General features: G+C 44.5%; 2 protein-coding genes across 4 annotated transcripts in view; both read left to right on the top strand.

Moving 5' to 3' along the window:
* The window catches only part of Grp170 (Grp170 co-chaperone), a 63,731-nt gene extending 59,051 nt beyond the window's left edge, over positions 1-4,680 (top strand). The window contains exon 19 of the mRNA XM_045742112.2: positions 1,591-4,680. Within this exon, the coding sequence (XP_045598068.2) occupies positions 1,591-1,622 (32 nt within the window). The 3' untranslated portion in view covers positions 1,623-4,680. The remainder of the gene's footprint in view (positions 1-1,590) is intronic.
* A 2,431-nt stretch (positions 4,681-7,111) lies between these two features.
* The window catches only part of LOC123758005 (nucleolar transcription factor 1-A), a 118,651-nt gene continuing 101,272 nt past the window's right edge, over positions 7,112-24,490 (top strand). Inside the window, exon 1 of one of the 3 annotated variants that reach the window (XM_045742114.2) lies at positions 7,112-7,243. The gene's annotated coding sequence lies outside the window, so the exon portion shown is untranslated. Of the gene's footprint in view, positions 7,244-7,316; positions 7,408-24,490 lie in introns of those variants that run through there. The other 2 variants (XM_045742117.2, XM_045742115.2) reach the window with 2 other exon arrangements.

Below are 24,490 nucleotides of genomic sequence, written 5' to 3'. Positions count from 1 at the left end.
CAGCCTTCTCCTTCTTTTCTCGAGAAGAATGAAACAGCGGGCTTCTGGAGGGGTTTGTTGGTTGTGGATACTTGGTTGTTACACTAGGGGTGCATCACTTGTCTGGTGGTGGCTTTATGCTGCTACCTGGGGGCTACTGGTTCTGTGACGGTGGACGTTCTTTGGGTGGAGCCGCTTTCCCTAGAGCCCCTAGGGCTCCTGTGTCTCAGGTTGTCCGCAGTGTCATTGATTCCATCCAGCCTGCTGTGTACCCTCATGCCCATGATGTTTGGAAGTATGCTGCTCTCTCAGCCGTTTTTGGCAGCATCTCTTGGGTACACATTCGGGCCTGGAGGTTTTGGAGGTCGAACCGTGTCCTGGCCGCCAGGTGGCTAGTGAAAGTTCAGATTCCTTCCCGGCCATGTGTTGCTTTGCACCTGTCGCGGCTGTCTTGCTTCTTCTTGAGACCTGCGGTGCTGCTGCCTCCTGGGCAAGTCCTTCCTTTTACTTATCTTTGAGTAGTTGGCTTCAGGGAGTCAATAGGGCTCCTCACATAAAACTAACATTGAATCTAATGAAACACCATTTCTGGGTGAGCCCCGGAGGCTTCCTGACGTCCACCCTCCCTCCGGTCGGCATTTTTTCATCGTTCAAGAACTGGAGTGATGGGCTGCCGGCAACAGTGAGCAGGCTTCTCGTTCCCTCCCGATAGGGGAGGTGGGATGATGCTAATGAGTGGAAGGGCTCGTTGCATGTAGGGTTGCTTGTTTGGTTTCTCTCTAGGGAAGTTATTTTTATATTTTTGGATGTAGATTGCACAGGTTAACCGGTCAATGGTTCGTTTTGATTCATCTACCTTTCTGGGCCCTTCCCTGGTCGATGGCAATTGTGACGGAATTTAAATGTAAAGTGTTCATAGGCTATTGCTCCCTGCGCCTCTAAGGGGACCAGGTTATGGCTTGTGGTTCTCAGTAGGCATAAGAACTCCTGTGACTGATGATCCCAAACTAATATACCACATATCAATTCGGATAGCTTCAGGAAGCCTCCAGGGCTCGCCCAGAAAATGACATTTCATTACATTCAATGCTGGTTTCTTGATGATAATATGGATTGCAACAAATCAGATTTGGCACAGGTCCTGGTCTAGTTAATTTTTCCTTGTGTATTGTTGTCGCTCTAGTGTTGGAGAGAGTCAGGTTCTGTCTTGTATATTTAAGAATTTCTCTAAAGACTGGAGCCAAACTTTAATTGTGTTCCCCAGCTCTTCCCCGCCCCTACTGGATGAATTACCCAGATTTAACATGGTCCTACGTGTCCTCAGCTTTTGTCACTTTAATCCTCCACATGCTGTTCACTCGGCCGCCAGACATCAGGTGTGTTTGGGCCCTGGGTTTGAAAGTTGCAACAGTTCTCTTTTGTTCATATGTACTGTATATGTGCATTTACATTTTTTTATTTTTTTTTACTTTGCATTATAAATGTTTTTGGACTTTTAAGATTTTAATTTTCTATTGTATTTTGTCTATTACCAGTATTATTATTATTATTATTATTATTATTATTATTATTATTATTATTATATTTACAGTATTATTTTTTTTATTGCAGATAATAAGGAGAAAAGTCACTCTGAATTGTGATGAGGCCTGTTTACTAATCATCTCTGACTGGTCGTCACTTGAACCTTTATCCCAGTTGTAATACTTCTGTCAAGTTCAAGTGAACCCCTTAAACTTGGAATAGAGATTATGTTGTGACTTGGAAAATAATTGGATCTCTTATTTCAACCAAATGTGAAGGTGTTAAAACCGTGTCTTGATTTGGGGTGACAAACCTACCTCTTGAGTAACTATAGAAAATATTCTTAAGACATGAGTATAACCCAGGATTCTTAATTTCATGTAGGGGGTGGGGGTATTGCCCTTAAACATGAGAGTGCAAACATTCAAATGTTTCTATACCATTAAAGATTCTAATAACGTTAAGTTTGGAGCATCGGTATCTAGCAAAGACATTTATATATAAATCTGAATATTTCCCTCTTTTTCTTCCTCTTACTGAACCAAGTTTGTGAATCATAAAATTCCAGTCTTTAATGATGTCTGTCCAATTAGATTAACATTTGCATGTCTCCAACTTTATCACACATTATCTTTGTAGAAGTGTGGTTCATCAGTAGACTTTTCCAAACATAAAAATAAAAATTTAGATATTTTAGAAAATGGATTATTAATTAAAATACTATTTTTCCAGAGTTACTCTTGAACATGTTGTAATGTGCTATACTCACGAGGTTCTTATAAGATAATAAATCCAGAATAGATCTGATCTTTTAGTAAACACAGATTTAGATATCAAAAATGTTAATTGTTACCTTGTTTTGATAAAGTATGACATGCATTTTTAAGACTTGTACAACTAGTGTTCTAAATGATAAAGATTAGTTGGCTTCAGTATATTGAAGTGTTCCAAGCTGAAAGCCAAAGTTGGGTCCTGTGGTCTGTAGGAAATCATGATATAATGCCAAAACAGAACTAGAAATACAGCTTATATTATATTTTGTCCTGAAATGGGGATTAAAGTATGAATTGCTAACATAAATATTCATTAATCATTTATATTTTTTAATTTACCCATTTACCTGAATTTGTTAAAATTTTTGTAACTTTGCAAATATACTTTTTTCTTCCTTCCAACTTAATTATTTAATGGGTTGGTCACATTCCATGTGAAATTGTCCCTTTTATGTTGAAATATTCCATACCGTCATAAATATTTAAGGAATTTTTATAAGAATGTAAAGGAAGTGTGGGGAATTTTTAATTTTGCTACATATTGCTAGCACATTGTGGGAATAGAAAAGGTAATGGTGTTTCCTCGGATGACAAGTTGGATATACAGTAAACTGAGGTTCTCATAGCCTTGAAAGTATTCCTAATGTACATCTGAATTAAAACTCAAGTTTTAGAGGAATACAATTTGGAAATTATAAAAGCGCACATATTTATACACAGGTGTACACGAGGTAATGAGTCCTAAATTGGTAGCCAGAAAAATCTCTTATTAAAAAGTAGCTAACATACTTTATGTACATCCTTTAGGTAGTTTCCTCTGTGCTTGTTAACATCCCTTAAAAGATGTGTAGACTGCAGTGGTAATCTGCTCAAGTCTCATTTCTGGAATAGAACCACACTACAATGTATTGCTCTGGCCAGTGACAAAATTGGCATTTATATTTTAATAGAGTTGTCACACTGAACTACCACTTGTGTGGAAGTGCTTCAAAAGTATAGCCTCCCTTTGTTTTTCCACTTGCCTGTTCATTCTCACTCATACTACAAGTTCAGTTTTTCCACTTATCATGCCCTTTTAAATTCCTCCTTACCTTATAAGTTATATAAGTAGGAAATGCCTTTTCTGGCAATAAATATGCCTTGTTCGAATCCCTACCAATTTCCTTCCATACTAGGCTTTATCCTTTACCTTGTAATCTATACTACTATTGCTATTTCTTCTTTCCATTGAATTAATAGTGCTTTATGAAATACAAGATTGACAGTGCAGATGAGCAAGGTTCTGAAATTGCTTTTTGTAGCACACGAGCACAATGTTGGGTACTCTCCGTGTTGTAATACCAGTAGTATTTTTCTGTAGCAAATGAGCACAAGTGGAATGTAAAGATAGTAGAGTACTGTACTATCCATATTATAATACCAGTAGTAATTTTCTGTAGTAAGTGTGCACAAGTGGAATGTAAAGAGACTTACTTAAAGCATGAACTTGATTGGTATTCCACATTCAACTGTAACCATTTAAGAAAGTTTACCAAGTGTTGGACTTTTAAGTGTCTAATTTTAGTTTTCATTTATATAATCGAGTTAACATCTGGTCTTTTATAAGTGTAACCTCGTCTAACTAACTGATATTCACTACAAGAAGTCTAGACAAGGTGATCATAGGTTTGAATTTACTGGATGTAAATTCAGTTGTAAATTGTAGGTAACTTTTCTTTATATTGGCAAGACAATACAGATGTCACACACCAAATCCTCTTGGTGAATAGACCAAGACATCAATGTTTACCATTGCAACTGCAGTATTTTTATAAATTCAAAATTTTGGTTGCACAATTTGTTTAAAACAAAGTATACATGGGATATGATGTCCATACCAGTTGTACGTCATAAGTCAGCTGTAAGGCACGTTAAAAGGGTCAATATTTATATTGATGTCTGCACACTTTGAGCATATTAACATTACAGAATTGAAATATTAGCATCCCAAATGCTGATCTAGAAAAGCTTTTGTATCCTCTGAAACAGTTGGCAATTGGCACTTAATGATAAATACTTTGATAATGTAAATGACTAGCCCTTTCAATTATCAGAACTTTTGCAGTAGCATTCATAGGACATCATTATTATTATTATTGGTAAAGAAAGGGCACTATATATGTGATAGGTGGTAATGTCTTGTCACACTGAGCTGTCACTTGCCACAGTTGAACTGCACTCACTGTGTATGGAGTATTATTTATTGTAAAAGAAGTTGAAGTGTTCAGCTGTTAAATGTTGTATCAGTTTCATTTACATATAAGGGATATGAAATTCACAATGTGAATGAAAGTGTGTGGATGTGTATTTATGTTCAAGTATGTAATTAACTGCTCATTTCATAAAATAAATTATCTGAAAATTTTGGGAGTTTGTCACTTAATCCAAGCGATTTTAGTTGTGGTGAAAGGGGGGGGGGGGAGATCTGGCTGTACTCGGGTCACCAGTTTGACCTATAACCTAGACGCGCCATCAGGAACACGCTTAATATTGTCTATTAGATTGTTTTACTTTAAATTCCCCTCAATGGTGGTTCCTTGATAAGGTGAAAGAGGCTTTAGTGCATCACTTGTGGGTTGGTGGGGAGGGTGGCTCCTGCTCAAGCAAATTACACTGTTCTGTGCATGTAGACCATGTACTGTATTCCCATTGTTCCTTCAACTGGTGGTAGAGCCTACCCAGCAGCTGTGAGCCCCTGTAGGAGGAGGATGGGTAGGAGTAAAATTGAAGGTGGTGTGGCCTACCTGAAACAATCTGCTCCTGTAGTTAGTTCACCTGGTTAGTAATAGTGTCAAGTGGGCATTATGGAGTTAGTATCAGTCCCTTCAATAGTTGCTCATATACTGACTACATTTGTTTATCCAAACTATATGGGAAGGACCCATTTCCAGTAGGAAGTCCTGCTTGTCTGGGAAAGTCCTCAAATAAACATACTCAAAATTTTTTTGTACCACCCAACATAATTTGAATTTCTGCACACTATAATTCAAAAATATTATTTAAAACAAAAATTTCAGCTTGCCTTGTTATAGTTAGTCTTTTTGAATGATACTGTAGATCTTGATACTTGAAATGTATAGTTCTTGACAATTTATAGAACCTAGCTTAACACAGCACTTAAATTATTGTACATGAGCTTGACAAGGTCACTTTTGACTGCCAGCTGCTGAAGCTGGTTGAAGGCTCTTTGCTTTCTGTTAAGGCTTCACTTTTCCTCTTCACAATATTGTGCTTCACTTTAAACCTTGACATCCAACCATCACTTGGCCTAAAATCCTGTATTCTAAGGCTGGCTACAAACTTGCTTGCAGCACTCAATATTTCTGCATTGCTAATTGTAACACCAGCTGTGCAGTGCTGTGCAAACCGTTTATACATTAGCCTCATCCAACAGTACATTTTGTGCAGGCTTCAAACTGCTTGTATTACACCCTCTGCTCACTCTCACTGTTCACTATGTATTTCATGTATTCATCTTTAAGTTTCCTCGTTAGAAATGTTTGTTTATAATATAATTTTTTTTAGTGTAATGAACTGTTTTAATACAAATTTATTATACACTAAACAAAGGCCCCTCCATATGCCTCTCATCCCCCCAGACTGTCCTTCCATGTGTCGCATCCCCCAGATGGTCCCTCCACATGTCTCATCCCCAGATGGTCCCTCCACATGTCTCTCATCCCCAGATGGTCCCTCCACATATCTCTCATCCCCCAGATGGTCCCTCCACATGTCTCTCATCCCCAGATGGTCCCTCCACATGTCTCTCATCCCCCAGATGGTCCCTCCACATGTCTCTCATCCCCAGATGGTCCCTCCACATGTATCTCATCCCCAGATGGTCCCTCCACATGTCTCTCATCCCCAGATGGTCCCTCCACATGTCTCTCATCCCCAGATGGTCCCTCCACATGTCTCTCATCCCCAGATGGTCCCTCCACATGTCTCTCATCCCCAGATGGTCCCTCCACATGTCTCTCATCCCCAGATGGTCCCTCCACATGTCTCTCATCCCCCACCCTACCATGACCCCCCTACCATGACACCCCCCCATACCCCGCTCCTTCAGCCATTGCTGTACGGGATTAATACAATATGGCTCAATGCCCTTTTCAGTTATCTTCCCAAATCCACATTTCTGTCCAGATATGGTGAAGTTTCCCATACAATTATCCGGACGTGATTTAGACTCTGCCAGTTTGTGTTATCCGGACAAATCGTCAGTTGTCCAGACATGGCAAAGTTCTGCCAGAAGTGACCGGTGTTGGTGATGCAGGATTGGCTCCTCTGGCTCTTTTACTTTACATTTTGAACCTCCAGTGACATTAATGGTGTTATATAGTCATTCCTGCTGAGTGCCTTCTTTTAATAATTACATAGTGAAGGTCTGCGGCACCATCCTCGCAACTGTTTCCCATAACCATTGCTACCTAAACGGGGTGAGAATACCTTGAGCTACCTCATCCCTTTATGTGTATTTTACCTCAATAAACTTATTTCAATTTCAATTTTAATTTCAGTTGCTACGTACGACCTACTAAGTAACATCAGTTACTCGATCCTTTATATTTACTATACAAAATATATTATTGCTATTTTTTAATATTATATTTATTGTAAAAACTGTTACATTTAAATACCCGGGACGAGGGAGCATACCGATATAGAGTTTCGCTACTGAATTTACATTTTTTTGTTTTACTAAATTTGAAAGTATTTTCTAATGTTGAATTTTTGTTGAAGCTATTTAATAATATAATTAGTAGAAATATATATTTAAATATTACACTAAAGGTCTTTGCGTTTTTACCAGCTCGGAGAATATTCGTACCCGACCTCAGCTATCTTATCTACTGTTTGCTCAAGAACACCGCAGTCTTTATTAGTTTCCAAACGCATCTCCTGAAATGTAAATTGTTGAGAGATGGGTAAGTAATGTGTGAGTAATGTGTGGGTGAGAGATGTGTGGATGAGGTGAAGGTGTGCGTGTGTCGTGCGGTTGGCAGCACTGTTGCAGTGTTTTGTTTTTCAAGTTGTAAGCAACACGCGGCCTCTGAGAGAGCGTATGTGGGGTATGTTGGGCACCAGCACGGTATGTGGGCACTAGCACAGTATGTTGGGCACTAGCACGGTATGTTGGGCACTAGCACGGTATGTTGGGCACTAGCACGGTATGTTGGGCACTAGCACGGTATGTTGGGCACTAGCACGGTATGTTGGGCACTAGCACGGTATGTTGGGCACTATGTGGGTACTAGCACGGTATATTGGGCAACAACCATGTGGTGGCACAGTTGACTAAAGCGCGTCTGGGAACATTCAGTACATAGGTTCGAACGGATTTGTTCTTTGATATATCACATTAATATTTTCTGAAGGTAAAAGAGTTAATATTTGAAAACCCTCGAGATATTGACATAATGGCATTGCAGGTCTGGAATCAGGATGATAAGCTGATAATTGTAAATACCTACAGCCCACCAGCAAGCAACACATGGACAAAGGAAGAACTGGATGACAAACGAGAGGGCCTCATAATGGTCATGACAGATATTATTGTACAAGCAGATAAAGATAAATCACGACTGTTGATACTGGGGGACTTCAACTTTAGAGCAATAGACTGGGAGGCCTATGAAGCAAGAACGGAGGACTTTTGGACATGCAGATTTGTGAACCTCATTCTGGAGACATTCTTGTATCAACACATAAAGCAAGCCACAAGAATGAGGGAAGGAGATGTACCGTCAGTACTGGATCTAGTATTCACCAGGAAAGAAGAAGAGATTTTTGACATCCAGTACCTTCCTCCCTTGGGAAAGAGTGATCACGTCCTGTTAGACATTAAATATGCTTTAAGATATCATCTAGAAGAAAATGGGGACATTGAAACAGTTGATAAACTCGATTTAAGGAGAGTCAACTATGGGGAACTTCAAAATTTTTTTAATGAGTGTAATTGGACAGAATTGTTGCTAGGCAGGGAAGTAAATAAAATGTATGCCAAATTTTTAAAACTATACGAGGAAGGCACACAAACATTCATACCAAAACAGAGATGCAGGGCCAGAAAACAGGATTGGTTCGACAGAAATTGTGAGAGGGCAAGAGACCAAAAGAGACAAAAATGGAATCAGTATAGGAAGAGGCCAAACCCCCAAACATACCAGCGATACAAAGATGCGAGAAACAACTATACAGCAGTAAGGAGAGAGGCAGAAAGAAATTTTGAAAAAGGGATAGCAGATAAATGTAAAACAGAACCGGGCCTATTCTACAAATTCATAAACAACAAATTGCAGGTAAAGGATAATATCCAGAGGTTGAAAATGGGAAACAGATTCATGGAAAATGAAAAGGAAATGTGTGAAACATTAACACTTTCGCTCACCCCGCGCGCCACCCCTCGACAGGGCGATATGGGCCCCAGCGTGTCATGGAAGCGCGCGTTAATTCCGAAAAGTGTATACTCTCTTCAACTTTGTCACCTCAATTCTCCCTCTACGAGATAAAATTTGGTATCATTGTGTTCGCAATAAAATTCTCTACAGCACTAAATGCATATAAACTCCAAAAGCCCGGCTAATTACCCGCAGCAAACAGAGAAAGTGCGAACGAGTTACCCGGGAGCGCGCAAACGGGATAAAATGTTTTCACTATTTTCACTCTGGTCACCTCAATTTTTGTCCTAGGTCTTTCATTTTGGTCTCAATGGGTTCGTAATAAAATTCTCTAGAGGAACATTAGCATATAAAAAAAAAAACCTGGTCACACTCCAACCGCCGACGAGTTGAAGACGGGCCACGCGTTAGCCGTGAGTGAGTGCTCAGAGGCCTTCTTGCTACACTCCAAATTCCCACCCTTTTCAAGCCTTTCTTTCGCAATTTTCTTCCTGGAAGGGCCTTGTTCATGATTACTATCCATCGTGGAGTAAGCGTAGATAGTTTCTAAAGCCGCAGTAAGAAATATAGCCACGGGAAATAGCCGAAATGTTCACACGTTTGAGATGCGAGGGGAGGCGACATTGGTCACAACAGTGGAGCAAAGACAATGGGCCCACGGGGTGTGCCAAGCCGCCTGAGGGCCACGAGGCTCAACAAAGAAAATGGGAAGACATCGGCGCACATTTTAAAACCAGTCCCCAAAAAATCAGATAAAAACCTGATTTTTGGCGAATTTTTAAAGTGGATGACGCAATGCTGCGTCATCCCCGGCATTACCGCCAGTAAACGGATGACGCAATGCTGCGTCATCCCCGAGCGAAAGTGTTAAATGAAAAGTTCCAATGTGTGTTTGTACAAAATGAAATATTCAGAGAACCAGACACAATAAGAATTCCAGAGAACAACATAGAGCGGATAGAGGTGTCTAGAGATGAAGTGGAAAATATGCTAAAGGAGCTCGGGAAGAACAAAGCAGCTGGCTCAGATGGCGTTTCACCATGGGTTCTGAGAGAATGTGCATCTGAGCTCAGCATTCCACTTCACCTGATCTTTCAGGCATCCCTGTGTACAGGAATCATAGCAGACGTGTGGAAACAGGCTAACATAGTTCCAATCTACAAAAGTGGCAGCAGGGAAGACCCCCTCAATTATAGACCTGTATCATTGACAAGTGTAATAGTGAAAGTATTGGAAAAGCTAATCAAAACTAAATGGGTAGAACACCTGGAGAGAAATGATATAATATCAGACAGACAGTATGGTTTTCAATCTGGAAGATCCTGTGTATCGAATTTACTCAGTTTCTATGATCGAGCCACAGAGATATTACAGGAAAGAGATGGTTGGGTTGACTGCATCTATCTGGACCTAAAAAAGGCTTTCGACAGAGTTCCACATAAGAGGTTGTTCTGGAAACTGGAAAATATTGGAGGGGTGACAGGTAAGCTTCTATCATGGATGAACAATTTTCTGACTAATAGAAAAATGAGGGCAGTAATCAGAGGCAATGTATCGGAATGGAGAAATGTCACAAGTGGAGTACCACAGGGTTCAGTTCTTGCACCAGTGATGTTTATTGTGTACATAAATGATCTACCAGTTGGTATACAGAATTATATGAACATGTTTGCTGATGATGCTAAGATAATAGGAAGGATAAGAAATTTAGATGATTGTCATGCCCTTCAAGAAGACCTGGACAAAATAAGTATATGGAGCACCACCTGGCAAATGGAATTTAATGTTAATAAATGTCATGTTATGGAATGTGGAATAGGAGAACATAGACCCCACACAAACTATATATTATGTGAGAAATCTTTAAAGAATTCTGATAAAGAAAGAGATCTAGGGGTGGTTCTAGATAGAAAACTATCACCTGAGGACCACATAAAGAATATTGTGCAAGGAGCCTATGCGATGCTTTCTAACTTCAGAATTGCATTTAAATACATGGATGGCGATATACTAAAGAAATTGTTCATGACTTTTGTTAGGCCAAAGCTAGAATATGCGGTTGTTGTGTGGTGCCCATATCTTAAGAAGCACATCAACAAACTGGAAAAGGTGCAAAGACATGCTACGAAGTGGCTCCCAGAACTGAAGGGCAAGAGCTACGAGGAGAGGTTGGAAGCATTAAACATGCCAAAACTAGAAGACAGAAGAAAAAGAGGTGATATGATCACTACATACAAAATAGTAACAGGAATTGATAAAATCGACAGGGAAGATTTCCTGAGACCTGGCACTTCAAGAACAAGAGGTCATAGATTTAAACTAGCTAAACACAGATGCCGAAGAAATATAAGAAAATTCACCTTCGCAAATAGAGTGGTAGACAGTTGGAACAAGTTAAGTGAGAAGGTGGTGGAGGCCAAGACCGTCAGTAGTTTCAAAGCGTTATATGACAAAGAGTGCTGGGAAGACGGGACACCACGAGCGTAGCTCTCATCCTGTAACTACACTTAGGTAATTACACTTAGGTAATTACACTTAGGTAATTACCAGCACGGTATGTGGGCACTAGCACAGTATGTGGGTACTAGCACGGTACGTGGGCTCTAGCACGGAATGTGGGCTCTAGCACGGTACGTGGGCTCTAGCACGGTACGTGGGCTCTAGCACGGAACGTGGGCTCTAGCACGGTACGTGGGCTCTAGCACGGTACGTGGGCTCTAGCACGGAACGTGGGCTCTAGCACGGTACGTGGGCTCTAGCACGGTACGTGGGCTCTAGCACGGAACGTGGGCTCTAGCACGGTACGTGGGCTCTAGCACGGAACGTGGGCACTAGCACGGAACGTGGGCACTAGCACGGTACGTGGGCACTAGCACGGTACGTGGGCACTAGCACGGAACGTGGGCTCTAGCACGGAACGTGGGCTCTAGCACGGAACGTGGGCTCTAGCACGGAACGTGGGCACTAGCACGGTACGTGGGCACTAGCACGGAACGTGGGCTCTAGCACGGAACGTGGGCTCTAGCACGGAACGTGGGCACTAGCACGGTACGTGGGCACTAGCACGGTACGTGGGCACTAGCACGGAACGTGGGCACTAGCACGGTATCTTGGGCACTAGCACGGTACGTGGGCTCTTGCACGGTATCTTGGGCTCTAGCACGGTACGTGGGCACTAGCACGGTACGTGGGCTCTAGCACGGTACGTGGGCACTAGCACGGTACGTGGGCTCTAGCACGGTACGTGGGCTCTAGCACGGTTCGTGGGCTCTAGCACGGTACGTGGGCTCTAGCACGGTTCGTGGGCTCTAGCACGGTTCGTGGGCTCTAGCACGGTACGTGGGCACTAGCACGGAACGTGGGCACTAGCACGGAACGTGGGCACTAGCACGGTATCTTGGGCTCTAGCACGGTACGTGGGCACTAGCACGGTACGTGGGCTCTAGCACGGTACGTGGGCTCTAGCACGGTTCGTGGGCTCTAGCACGGTACGTGGGCTCTAGCACGGTTCGTGGGCACTAGCACGGTACGTGGGCACTAGCACGGAACGTGGGCACTAGCACGGTATCTTGGGCACTAGCACGGAACATGGGCACTAGCACAGAACGTGGACACTAGCACGATACGTGGGCACTAGCAGGGTACGTGGGCACTAGCACGGCACGTGGGCACTAGCACGGTACGTGGGCACAAGCACGGTACGTAGGCACTACCACGGTATTTCCTCTATTGTCATCCTCACATGCGATTTCTTGCCCTGAACCTTTCCACTAAAGAGGCACCCTTCCTGAGTCCAGATGGGCACATGTATAAGCAAGTAGATGGGATCATCATGGGTTCTCCCCTAGGTGTCCTGTTTGCGAACTTCTACATGGGTACCATCGAACAGAAGGTCTTAGTCGACATGGACTTGAAACCTGCCATATACTGCAGGTATGTTGACGATATTTTTACACAGGTACCTGATGTCAGACATCTGCAGGAGCTGAAGGAGGCATTCAAGCGGAATTCTGTGTTGAGTTTCACTTACGAGATGGAGAAGGATGGGAAGCTGCCCTTTTTAGATGTAACAGTCACAGAAAGGAGCAGAGGCTTCCACACTGCAGTCTACAGTAAGGAAACAAACATAGGAATGTGCCTCAATGCCAACAGTGACTGCCCAGACAGGTACAAGAGGAGTGTTGTTAACGCTTATGTCGACCGTGCTCTCGGCCACAGCTCAGGATGGAAGCAAGTCGATGTAGAACTCTGTAGGGTAAGGCAGGTCCTAGTCAACAACGGCTTCTCCAATGGTTTTGTTTAAGACATCATAAGAAGGAAGGTGAAACGCCATGCAACCTCTGAAGAGACAACTAACAACACCTTTACCCCTATTAGACTATTTCACAGGAACTTCTTTTCCACAGCTCATAAAACTGAGGAAAGGGTCCTGAAAGATATTGTTGTTAGGAACGTTATCCCTACAGACAAAAATCAGAAGATACAATTGATGATTTACTATAAAGCCAAAAAAACGGCCAACCTACTCATGAGAAACTCTCCAGACACAAAGCAGAACGCTTTAAAAGAGACCAACGTCGTCTATGCCTTCAAATGCCCACTTGGGGACTGTAAGCCTCAAAGAACTCAGTATATAGGCAAGAAAACAACATCTCTTTCCAGGCGATTAATGATGCATAAGCAACAGGGCTCTATTAAGGAACATTTAATCTCTTCCCACAACCAGACCATCACCAGAGAAATCCTAGTAAACAACACAGAAATCATCGATAGATACAGCGAAAGCTGGCGGCTTGACATCTGCGAGGCACTACACATCAAGAAGTCAACACCAGCAATCAACACCCAATTAATGCACAACTATATTCTACCCACTTCAAGACTCCGCACCAATATAGAAGCATCAAGAAATATGGGCCAATAGGCCCTTTGCAGTTACTTCCATTCTTCCCTTTAGTTTACCCAATTTATACCCATTGTTTCGTGTTCTGTCTTGTGTTGAAAGTTTTGTTCACCTCATCCAAAACTGTTGTAACATATCACCTCACCCAAATGCGGGTATATAAGATGAAAGCTGTTTAAATTATAGCATAGTAGAACTCTGTTTAGTGTTTGAAGGTTATAGTTGTGTGTGTGTAAACTAAAGTCTTTGAAAATGTAATAAGTTATTACGAAACGCGTTCAAGTGTTGCGTCAGACTAGAAATAAAAATGAATTTTGGAGAATTGATTTTTCAATTACCATATACAGTGAAAAGAAACATAAGAAATATTGAGAAAATTCGTGTTAGAATTATTAATCTTACTTTTTCGGTCATATTTAATAATATATGTTTACAAGAAAGACTGCTACCAAAATATGCTAATATATGTATACTGTATACAGTATATATGTATATATATATGTATATATATGTATATATATGTATATATATATATGTATATGTCATACCTAGTAGCCAGAATGCACTTCTCGGCCTACTATGCAAGGCCCAATTTGCCTAATAAGCCAAGTTTTCCTGAATTAATATATTTTCTCAAATTTTTTCCTTATGAAATGATAAAGCTACCCATTTCATTATGTATGAGGTCAATTTTTTTTTATTGGAGTTAAAATTAACGTAGATATATGACCGAACCTAACCAACGCTACGTAACCTAACCTATCTTTATAGGTTAGGTTAGGTTAGGTAGCCGAAAAAGTTAGGTTAGGTTAGGTAGTCGAAAAACAATTAATTCATGAAAACTTGGCTTATTAGGCAAATTGGGCCTTGCATAGTAGGCTCAGAAGTGCATTCTGGCTACTAGGTACGATATATATACAGTATATATATATTTATATATAATATGTATATGTATATATATATATGTGTCGTACCTAGTAGCCAGAACGCACTTCTCAGCCTACTATGCAAGGCCCGATTTGCCTAATAAGCCAAGTTTTCATGAATTAATTGGTTTTCGACTACCTAACCTACCTAACCTAACCTAACTTTTTCTGCTACCTAACCTAACCTAACCTATAAAGATAGGTTAGGTTAGGTTAGGTAGGGTTGGTTAGGTTCGGTCATATATCTACGTACGTTAATTTTAACTCCAATAAAAAAAATTGACCTCAAACATTATGAAATGGGTAGCTTTATCATTTCATAAGAAAAAAATTAGAGAAAATATATTAATTCAGGAAAACTTGGCTTATTAGGCAAATCGGGCCTTGCATAGTAGGCTGAGAAGTGCGTTCTGGCTACTAGGTACGACATATGTATATATATATATATGTATATATATATATGTATATATATATTAGTATATTTTGGTAGCAGTCTTTCCTGTAGACATATTATTAAATATGACCGAAAAAGTAAGATTAATAATTCTAACACGAATTTTCTCAATCTTTTGTACATTTCTTTTCACTGGTGGTGGTAATTCAAAAATCAATTCTCCAAAATTCATTTTTATTTCTAGTCTGACGCGACACTTGAGCGCGTTTCGTAAAACTTATTACATTTTCAAAGACTTTAGTTTACACATACACAACTGAATAGAACTTACACATCTCCGATTTGTTTATATCTACATTTGAGTGAGGTGGATAGGGTGAGGTGGTATTAATAGGGTATTAAATTCATCAACACAAGACAGAACACGAAACAATGGGTATTTAAATGGAAGTGATTGTAGAAAGCCTATTGGTCCATATTTCTTGATGCTTCTATATTGGAGCGGAGTCTTGAGGTGGGTAGAATATAGTTGTGCATTAATTGGCTGTTGATTGCTGGTGTTGACTTCTTAATGTGTAGTGCCTCGCAAACGTCAAGCCGCCTGCTATCGCTGTATCTATCGATGATTTCTGTGTTGTTTACTAGGATTTCTCTGGCGATGGTTTGGTTGTGGGAAGAGATTATATGTTCCTTAATGGAGCCCTGTTGTTTATGCATCGTTAAACGCCTAGAAAGAGATGTTGTTGTCTTGCCTATATACTGGGTTTTTTGGAGCTTACAGTCCCCAAGTGGGCATTTGAAGGCATAGACGACGTTGGTCTCTTTTAAAGCGTTCTGCTTTGTGTCTGGAGAGTTTCTCATGAGTAGGCTGGCCGTTTTTCTGGTTTTATAGTAAATCGTCAGTTGTATCCTCTGGCACAAAGTTGTATCCTCTCCAGACACAAAGCAGAACGCTTTAAAAGAGACCAACGTCGTCTATGCCTTCAAATACCCACTTGGGGACTGTAAGCTCCAAAAAACCCAGTATATAGGCAAGACAACATCTCTTTCTAGGCATTTAACGATGCATAAACAACAGGGCTCCATTAAGGAACATATAATCTCTTCCCACAACCAAACCATCGCCAGAGAAATCCTAGTAAACAACACAGAAATCATCGATAGATACAGCGATAGCAGGCGGCTTGACGTTTGCGAGGCACAACACATTAAGAAGTCAACACCAGCAATCAACAGCCAATTAATGCACAACTCTATTTTCTACCCACCTCAAGACTCCGCTCCAATATAGAAGCATCAAGAAATATGGACCAATAGGCTTTCTACAATCACTTCCATTTAAATACCCATTGTTTCGTGTTCTGTCTTGTGTTGATGAAATTAATACCCTATTAATGCCACCTCACCCCATCCACCTCACTCAAATGTAGATATAAACAAAATCGGAGATGTGTAAGTTCTATTCAGTTGTGTATTTGTAAACTAAAGTCTTTGAAAATGTAATAAGTTTTACGAAATGCGCTCAAGTGTCGCGTCAGACTAGAAATAAAAATGAATTTTGGAGAATTGATTTTTGAATTACCTCCAACAGTGAAAAGAAATGTACGAAAGATTGAGAAAATTCGTGTTAGAATTATTAATCTTACTTTTTCGGTCATATTTAACAATATATATATATATATATGTATGTCGTACCTAGTAGCCAGAACGCACTTCTCAGCCTACTATGCAAGGCCCGACTTGCCTAATAAGCCAAGTTTTTATGAATTAATTGTTTTTTGACTACCTAACCTACCTAACCTAACCTAACCTATCTTTTTCACCTACCTAACCTAACCTAACCTATAAAGATAGATTACGTTAGGTTAGGTAGGGTTGGTTAGGTTCGGTCATATATCTACGTTAATTTTAACTCCAATAAAAAAAATTGACCTCATACATAATGAAATGGGTAGCTCTATCATTTCATTAGAAAAAAATTAGAGAAAATATATTAATTTGTGAAAACTTTGCTTATTAGGCAAATCTGGCCTTGCATAGTAGGCTGAGAAGTGAGTTCTGGCTACTAGGTACGACATATATATATATATATATATATATATATATATATATATATATATATATATATATATATATATATATATATATATATATATATATATATATATATATATATATATATATATATATATAATTATATATATATAATTATATAATATACAGTGGTACTACGGAATACAAGTGTCCCTGAATACGAGTTTTTCAGAATACGAGCAGGATTTCCTCAGAAAATGTGTCTCGGAAGGCGAGGGTTACCTCGGAACACGAGTTTGTTGGTACGTGTACAGGCCGACTAGCACATGGTGGCACGGCGATCGCGCCTCAGTTTACCAGTGTCTCGCACCCAGTGACTATCCCACCTATTCTTTCTATGACTATTCTTCACAAGGATTTACATTTTTTTGTTGTTTTTTCTGGGGGGAGCCCCGTCGGCTCCCCGGAGCTTTACCGGCTGATATGCTAATGTCAGACTTTGGCATCAGTCATGTGTATGGAGTTCTAGGGCCTACCGGGGACCACGAGCCAGAACCTGGCCCCCTCAGAGAGGCAAGGGGAGCAATGGCCTATAGAAACCCCCGTGTGGTTGGAAGCATTCTATGTCTGCCATCGACCGGGTCAAGCATCCAGAAAGGTAAGCATTCCAAAACAAACCCCTATTCTGGTGAAAATTGCTACCTAAGCCGAACTAGTGAATAGAACTCTTCAACAGAAAACACGGAAACTAGTATGACGTCATACGTCACCGCGCCGCTGTCTGCGCAGCTCCCCCCTCCCCGGGAGGGGGAAGGGGGAGCCCCAGACCTCCCACGCCGGCTATCCACCCATCAGTTCTTCGGCTGATGCTATAGGCAATGGTTATGTGCTCCGGCTCCAGTGGTTGTTTCAGCACTGTACCTAGAGTGTGGTGTCTGTTTTCTAGGTGGTGCGTGAGCCGGGTGTGATTCTTCAGTACTCGCGCTGCATGCGCCTAGGGTTCCCTTCCCTAGGTGCCCTGTAAGTACTGCCCTTGGGGCTTGGGGCCACCTTCCACAAGTTCCTTGGGTCCTGCCCCTGCTTGGCCGTTTACCGCTTGGTTTTCGGCCGCTCTTTGTGTGCTCGGGTGTTCTGTCTCCCTTGTTCGCCTTAGAGTAAGGGGCAGTGTTTGCACTGGTGGGGCGCGGGGTACTGTGCAGCTTGTCTTTACCAATCATAGCGGCCGGCTCTGTTCCGCTTGGGTACGCTGTCCTCTTGCGGGGTTTTCTTTTTCTTTTGTTTATATACCTGGTGGGGGGGTCTGCCTTCGTTCTTGCCCCTTGTGTCCCTTGTGTTCTGAGTATTTCTGGTGGTACCCCCTGCTAGGTCCCCGTGAGTGTACACGTCCCGGGGGTTCAGCTCTTAGAAAGTTGTTTGGTAGCTTGGGTGCCGGTTAGCAGTACCCTGCCTGGGATTACCTGAGCGCGAGTCCTCTTAAAGTAAACGCTCGGGACCCTGGGAAACCCCTGGGGGCGCGCGGGTCCGATGGATGTGACCCCAGAGCCCCCCCCCCTCGCTTCCAGCGAGTTTGAGGGTTGCTCTCACCTTTTGTCTCTGGGTGACTCTCTGTTTTGCCTCCGTCTGCTGCCTGTGGGGTCGGTGACACCTTCGACCCGGTGTCCTGCGAGTTTGGTTGCTCGTTGTGGCTCGGTTACCCAGTTGTGCTAACAAAGCGGGTGCGGGCAGCAGGGGCGTTGCACTTGAGCCTTGGTGGTGGCAACGTTCTCGTGGTTTCCTCCCCGGGAGCCCCGGGGCTGTCCCGTTGTATTTCGTTTTTCCCCTGGTTCACCCTTCCTGCCTGCATCCGGTTCCTTACCGTCTGTAGGTTCAGGGCGGGGTGTTTGGTGGTGTTGAGACTCGGGCAGTCTCGGGGAATTCCCCTTCCGGGGTAGTGACGGGGGCATTTGGGCCTGTTCCTCCAGCCGTGTTGTACGAGTCTGCCAGTGGGCTCCCTTCCTTAGTGTTTTCACGGCTGCCCCGGTTTTCTGGTACGGCCGGGGCTTTGGGGGAACGGCTCGGCCCCGGGGCCTGTCGTGTAGGTTCCCGGGGCTGGGGAGGGGCTGACTTGGGGGGCCTTGGCCCCGTTAGACCCCGTGGGGGGTTTTATCCCCCTCTAGGCGGGGCTTGTGGTTACGCGGAGTGGGGTTTTTCCTCCCCACTCGCCGTACGTGCTGTTGGACGTCGGCCCCTCCCCGGGCTCGGTTCCTTGGCCTTTGAGTCGGTTGGTTCCGTCCTGTGGGTGGATGTTTCCTCCCCCGCTTTTTGGGACGGTGTTTTTGTCATGTTTCCCCGTTCGATGGGGTTCTGCGTGACTTTTGATCTCGGGTGCGCCTGCGCCTTCGTGTGCCTTCGGGACTAGTGTTGGCTTCTGTGTTCTCGAGGGTACGGGAAGGTTTTTCGCTACTTCCCGCATTATTGGAACGTCTGTCGGCTCCTAGTACTTGTCGCCCTGTTGGGCTACTTGTCGCCCTGTTGGGCTACTTGTCGCCCTGTTGGGCTACTTGTCGCCCTGTTGGGCTACTTGTCGCCCGGTTGGGCTACTTGTCGCCCGGTTGGGCTACTTGTCGCCCGTTTGGGCTACTTGTCGCCCGTTTGGGTTCCCTTTTTTTTTGGGCTCTTTGCTTCTTTGGCCGGTTTTCTTGTTCCTGCTTCCTCTTTTGGCTCTTTTTCTCGTGCAATAGTCCTGGCTGGCGCCTTCCCGCAGGGAGGGTGTGCGGTTCGGCCAGCGTGTTATGCGCATGCGCCGTGGAGTTTGTTTTGGTCTGGGCGATGGTTCAGTGCTGGGGTTTTGCGCCCTTTTTTGCTACAGTGCTTCGCCTCTCGTTCTTCTCCCTGGCTGCGGTATGTGCCCCTTTGCGCCAGGGGTGTCCTGGTTCCCAGTTGTGGGGAGGACACCGCGGTTTTCTGTGTCATGGGTGTGGACCGCCTCCTTCGCCTCTCCCTGTTCTCCTGCGGGTCCGGCTCTGGCGTCTTCACCTGGCGGTGCTCCCAAGTTCTTCTGGGCACGGTTGAGTCGTGTCAAGTTCGAGCCACCATTCGCCAGGTGAGTTTCTGCGGTCTGGCGTCTTTTGGCCGGGCGCTGGATGCGGCGGTGTTCATATACCTGTCTTTATTTAGGTATAATTTTGTACGACTGAGACCGTTCGCACACCAGTGACTGTCCCTTTATCACCCCTTCCTGTCCCCCTCCTGTGCATGTCCAACCCATGCTGGAGTCGTTCAGGGGACCCTCCTTTTTTAATGTTGTGAGGTGTGGGGGTTGTAGGGTTGGTTCTGTACTCACCTGGTGAGGCTCCTGGCTGTGCTTGCAGGATTTGAGCTCTGGCTCTTGGGTCCCGCCTATCTGGTAGAGCTTGCGGGATAGTACCAGTGGAGTGCAGTGGTGCTATTGGCACTTTTGGGGAACACTGTATTACCATCAGTGGTCTGTGCTGGTTACACGACCTACTTGCGAGCATAAGCCTTCTTGCTGGTTCGTCCGTGGACTTCCAGGGCGCACTGGCCTGTTTTCGTATGGCAGTTCCGGCCCGTCCTGGTTGTGGGGGTATGTGGGCCGGTGGACTGCTCCTAGCAGCTGCCTGGTGGGCCATCCTCTGGCCGGTCTGGCCTGACCTTGGGCCGGGCTTGAGGTGTAAAAGAGCTCCCAGTACCTCATCCAGCAGGTATCGAGCGGGGTTTCTCCGCCGTCGGTCGCCTGGTGCAGGTTTCTGGGCCTGCAGGGTTTTGTCGTGTCTCCGTTGGCCCTGTCTGGGGTCTGCCTGCTCCGTTCTCTGCCTTTGCAGAGGGGAGTTGCTTTTTACATGTTGCATGTTGCAGTGGTGCCTGTTGCTGCTGCTGCTGCACGTGAGCATTGGTACCGTGTTTCACGGTGGCGTGTCCTTGTTCCTGTGTCCGGTTGTGGAGTGGCGCTTTGCTGCCGTTTTGTGCCTGGGGATTGCGTGGGGTTTTTGTCCCTGCCTGATTGTCCACCCCTGGTTGTTCTCCTGGTTTTTTTTTTTTTGTGCTTCTGCTCTTTCTTCCTGCCTCTTCTGCAGCAGGAATGTTCTGCGTGTGTTCTTCGGCGTTGGTCAGCCTGTGTCCTGTGATGTGCTTCTTTGTCTCGGTCTGTTGCAGTTGTTCGGGCCCCTTGGTTCGGGTCCTGTTCTGGCGGCGACCCTTCCGCCTTCTTTGGTTTTCCTAGCTTGCCCTGCCGGTGGTTGTTGTTGTTTTATTTTTTTGGGGGGGTTCTTGCGATGTCTCGCGTCGGACCCGTCGTTTCTGAACTCCTGGCGGGCTTGCATGCTTCGGAGTTTTTCTGTTCGGCAGACGTTCCATCTCCTTGTGCCGCCTGGGTTTCGGTGGTCGCGCCCGAGATCTTCTCGCGGCTCCGCCTTTTTCCTGGGCTCGGGGGGGCCTTGTCGGGGCTGCTTATGTTCTGCCTCGTGGTCTCGCCTCCGGTTGGTGGTCGGGTGGCTTCGTGGTAGGTGTCCCACCTGCGTGCTTCTTGGCGGCAGTATGGGGTATTTTGGCGGTCCTTCCTTTTCCTGTCCCTTCTTCGGTGGGTCCTTCTTGTTGGCTTGGTTTACTCTCGGCTTGGTTTTCTAGTGGGGGTTGGGGGCCGTCGTCTTGCCACATACTGTCGCCTCTTTTCGTGCGGCGCAGGCGGAGCCGCTTCAGCTTGCTTTCGGTCTTGGTGTTGCTTCTGCACCGTTAGTCAGCTGTCTTGTGCGTCATTTCACCTCCGGCCTGTTCGTGCGCTGCTTGCACCATCCTGGTCTCTGGTCAGCGTGCTCTGTCTTCTCCTCGGTTGGTAGTGCCCCTTCGGTTCCGGTGTGTTTTTTCGTCGGCTCTTTCCTTTGGGCCTTTGCCTCTGGGGGTCGGTTCGCTGTGTTTTCTTGCTCCTTCGGTTTTAGCGTTTTGGTTGTTTGATGGCAGCAGTCTCCATCTTTTCTGGCGCGGGGTGGGGCTGCTGCATTCTGGAGGGGTCCAGGGTTTGTTGGTGCTTTGTTGGTCGGGCCGGGGGTGTGTCGTTTTTGTGTTCAGTGGCGGCCCTCTGCTGTTGTTTGCGTGCCACGGCGTTTGGGTCCGGAGCGCGTTTTGCGTTGATCCGGTTCTGTTCTTCCCGGTTCGCGGGTGATGGTGTCCCGGGTGGTCAGCCGTGTTCTTGTGGCTAAGCTGCCTGTGTTCTTCCCTCATGCCTGTGGCGTTCGTGGCTTCGCTGCTCTCGCTGCCGTCTGGGCGACGTGGCCTTGCAGTCTTTCGGGCATGGATTTTTGGTGTTCGTGCAGGGGCCTTGCTGCTCGTGGTTCTCGTGTTGTTCCCGGGATTTTCGGGGCTGTGGCGCCTTGGGTTGGCGTTTGCTGCCGGTTGTCTCGCCTCCTTGGGGGGTGCGTGGTGTCCGCCTCCCGGTTTTGTCCCTTTGACCTTCCTCTGTGGGTATTTATCTCCGGGGAGCCGACGGGGCTCCCCCCAGAAAACCAGCGTTGAATGTAATGAAACGCCATTTTCTGGGTGAGACCCGGAGGCTCCCCGGCAACCCTCCCTCCCTCCGGTCGGCGTTTTTCGCGTGTTTTGACATCCAGCCTCAGAACTGATGGGTGGATAGCCGGCGTGGGAGGTCTGGGGCTCCCCCTTCCCCCTCCCGGGGAGGGGGGAGCTGCGCAGACAGCGGCGCGGTGACGTATGACGTCATACTAGTTTCCGTGTTTTCTGTTGAAGAGTTCTATTCACTAGTTCGGCTTAGGTAGCAATTTTCACCAGAATAGGGGTTTGTTTTGGAATGCTTACCTTTCTGGATGCTTGACCCGGTCGATGGCAGACATAGAATGCTTCCAACCACACGGGGGTTTCTATAGGCCATTGCTCCCCTTGCCTCTCTGAGGGGGCCAGGTTCTGGCTCGTGGTCCCCGGTAGGCCCTAGAACTCCATACACATGACTGATGCCAAAGTCTGACATTAGCATATCAGCCGGTAAAGCTCCGGGGAGCCTCCGGGTCTCACCCAGAAAATGGCGTTTCATTACATTCAACGCTGGTTTTTTGCCAGTTGAGCATAAAAGTTGTCATTATATATCTCACCATGGGTCTCAAGAAAGCCATTGGTAAGATTCAACCTAAGAAAATAGCTGTGAGTAGAGGCAGTAGAGGATGTCTCTTCTTGATTAAGAAAATGTGTGAAGTATGGGAAGAACTGCAAAGTTTTGTTGAAAAAACTCGCCCAGATAAAGCTGTAGCAGGCCGTTGCATTAACCTTTTAAATGACAATGTGATGTCTTACTACAGACAAGTGTTAAAATGTAGGAAAAAACAAGTGTCTTTAGACAGATTCTTAGTAAGACAAGTAAGTCCTAGTGGTATGCAGGCAAAATATGCCAGAGTGTGCATACCAGTGAAGTCCTCACTGCCTGATGTTATAATGCAAGGGGACTCCCCTTCCAAACAGTAACACCTCTCCTCCTCCCTCCTCCTCACATCTTCCATACACCAACAGCAGTCCTCAACAAGGGTAAGTAATAACTTGAACATAGTTTTGTAGGTTTATTTAGATAAATTAGGTATAAAATTTAGTTTGATGTGGGGTTTTTGGGGGAGTCAGGAACGGATTAATTCATTTCCCATTATTTCTTATGGGGAAATTAGCTTCAGAATACGAGTTTTCGGAATACGAACTGTCTCCAGGAACGGATTAAACTCTTAAACCGAGGTACCCCTGTATATATATATAGTGGCACCTCGACTTACGATTGCCCCTACTTACAATAATTTCGAGTTACGATGTAAATTTCATAAAAAAATGCGACTCGACATCCGATGGTGTCGTTGACTAATGATATTTGATGGTACACGTTCGGGTCGACCGAGCGTGTGGTTCCCGGTCACGCGGCCGCCCTGCCTCAGTTTACTACAGCTGCCCGCTTAGTGACGATCGCGCCTATAAAAATTTAGCTTTTGTGGTGATTTTTTTTGCATTTTGAACATTAAAGTAATTATTATATATCACGCCATGAGTCCCAGGAAAGTCAGTGTTAAGGCTCAACATATGAGATCCCATGTAAGGATGACCATAGAGCAGAAACAAGAGATCATTCGTAAATATGAAGATGGTGTGCGGGTTGTTAGACTGGCTAGGCAGTACAACAAATCTCAGTCAATGATATCCACCATACTGGCTAAGAAAAAGGACATTATGGGTGCTAAAGTGATGCATCATTACAGACAAATGTTAAAACGAAGGGAAAAAGAAATGTCTCTTGACAAATTTGTAGTGAGACAAACAAGCACTGAACCACAACCAGGTCCTAGTGGTATTCAGGCAAAACGTAGGAGAGAGAGAGTACCCCCGAGAAAACATCACTGCCTGATGTGATAATGGAAGGGGACTCCCCTTCCAAACAGTAACAACTCTCCTCCCCCCTCATCACCATTTTCCGTACGCCATCAAGAACCCTCCATAAAGGTAAGAGAAACTTTGGTACTGTATTGTAGTTAGAAAAAAACATT

Source organism: Procambarus clarkii, chromosome 40, assembly GCF_040958095.1.
Source record: "Procambarus clarkii isolate CNS0578487 chromosome 40, FALCON_Pclarkii_2.0, whole genome shotgun sequence".
NCBI lineage: Eukaryota > Metazoa > Arthropoda > Malacostraca > Decapoda > Cambaridae > Procambarus > Procambarus clarkii.
This window is presented reverse-complemented; position numbering and strand designations above follow the sequence as displayed.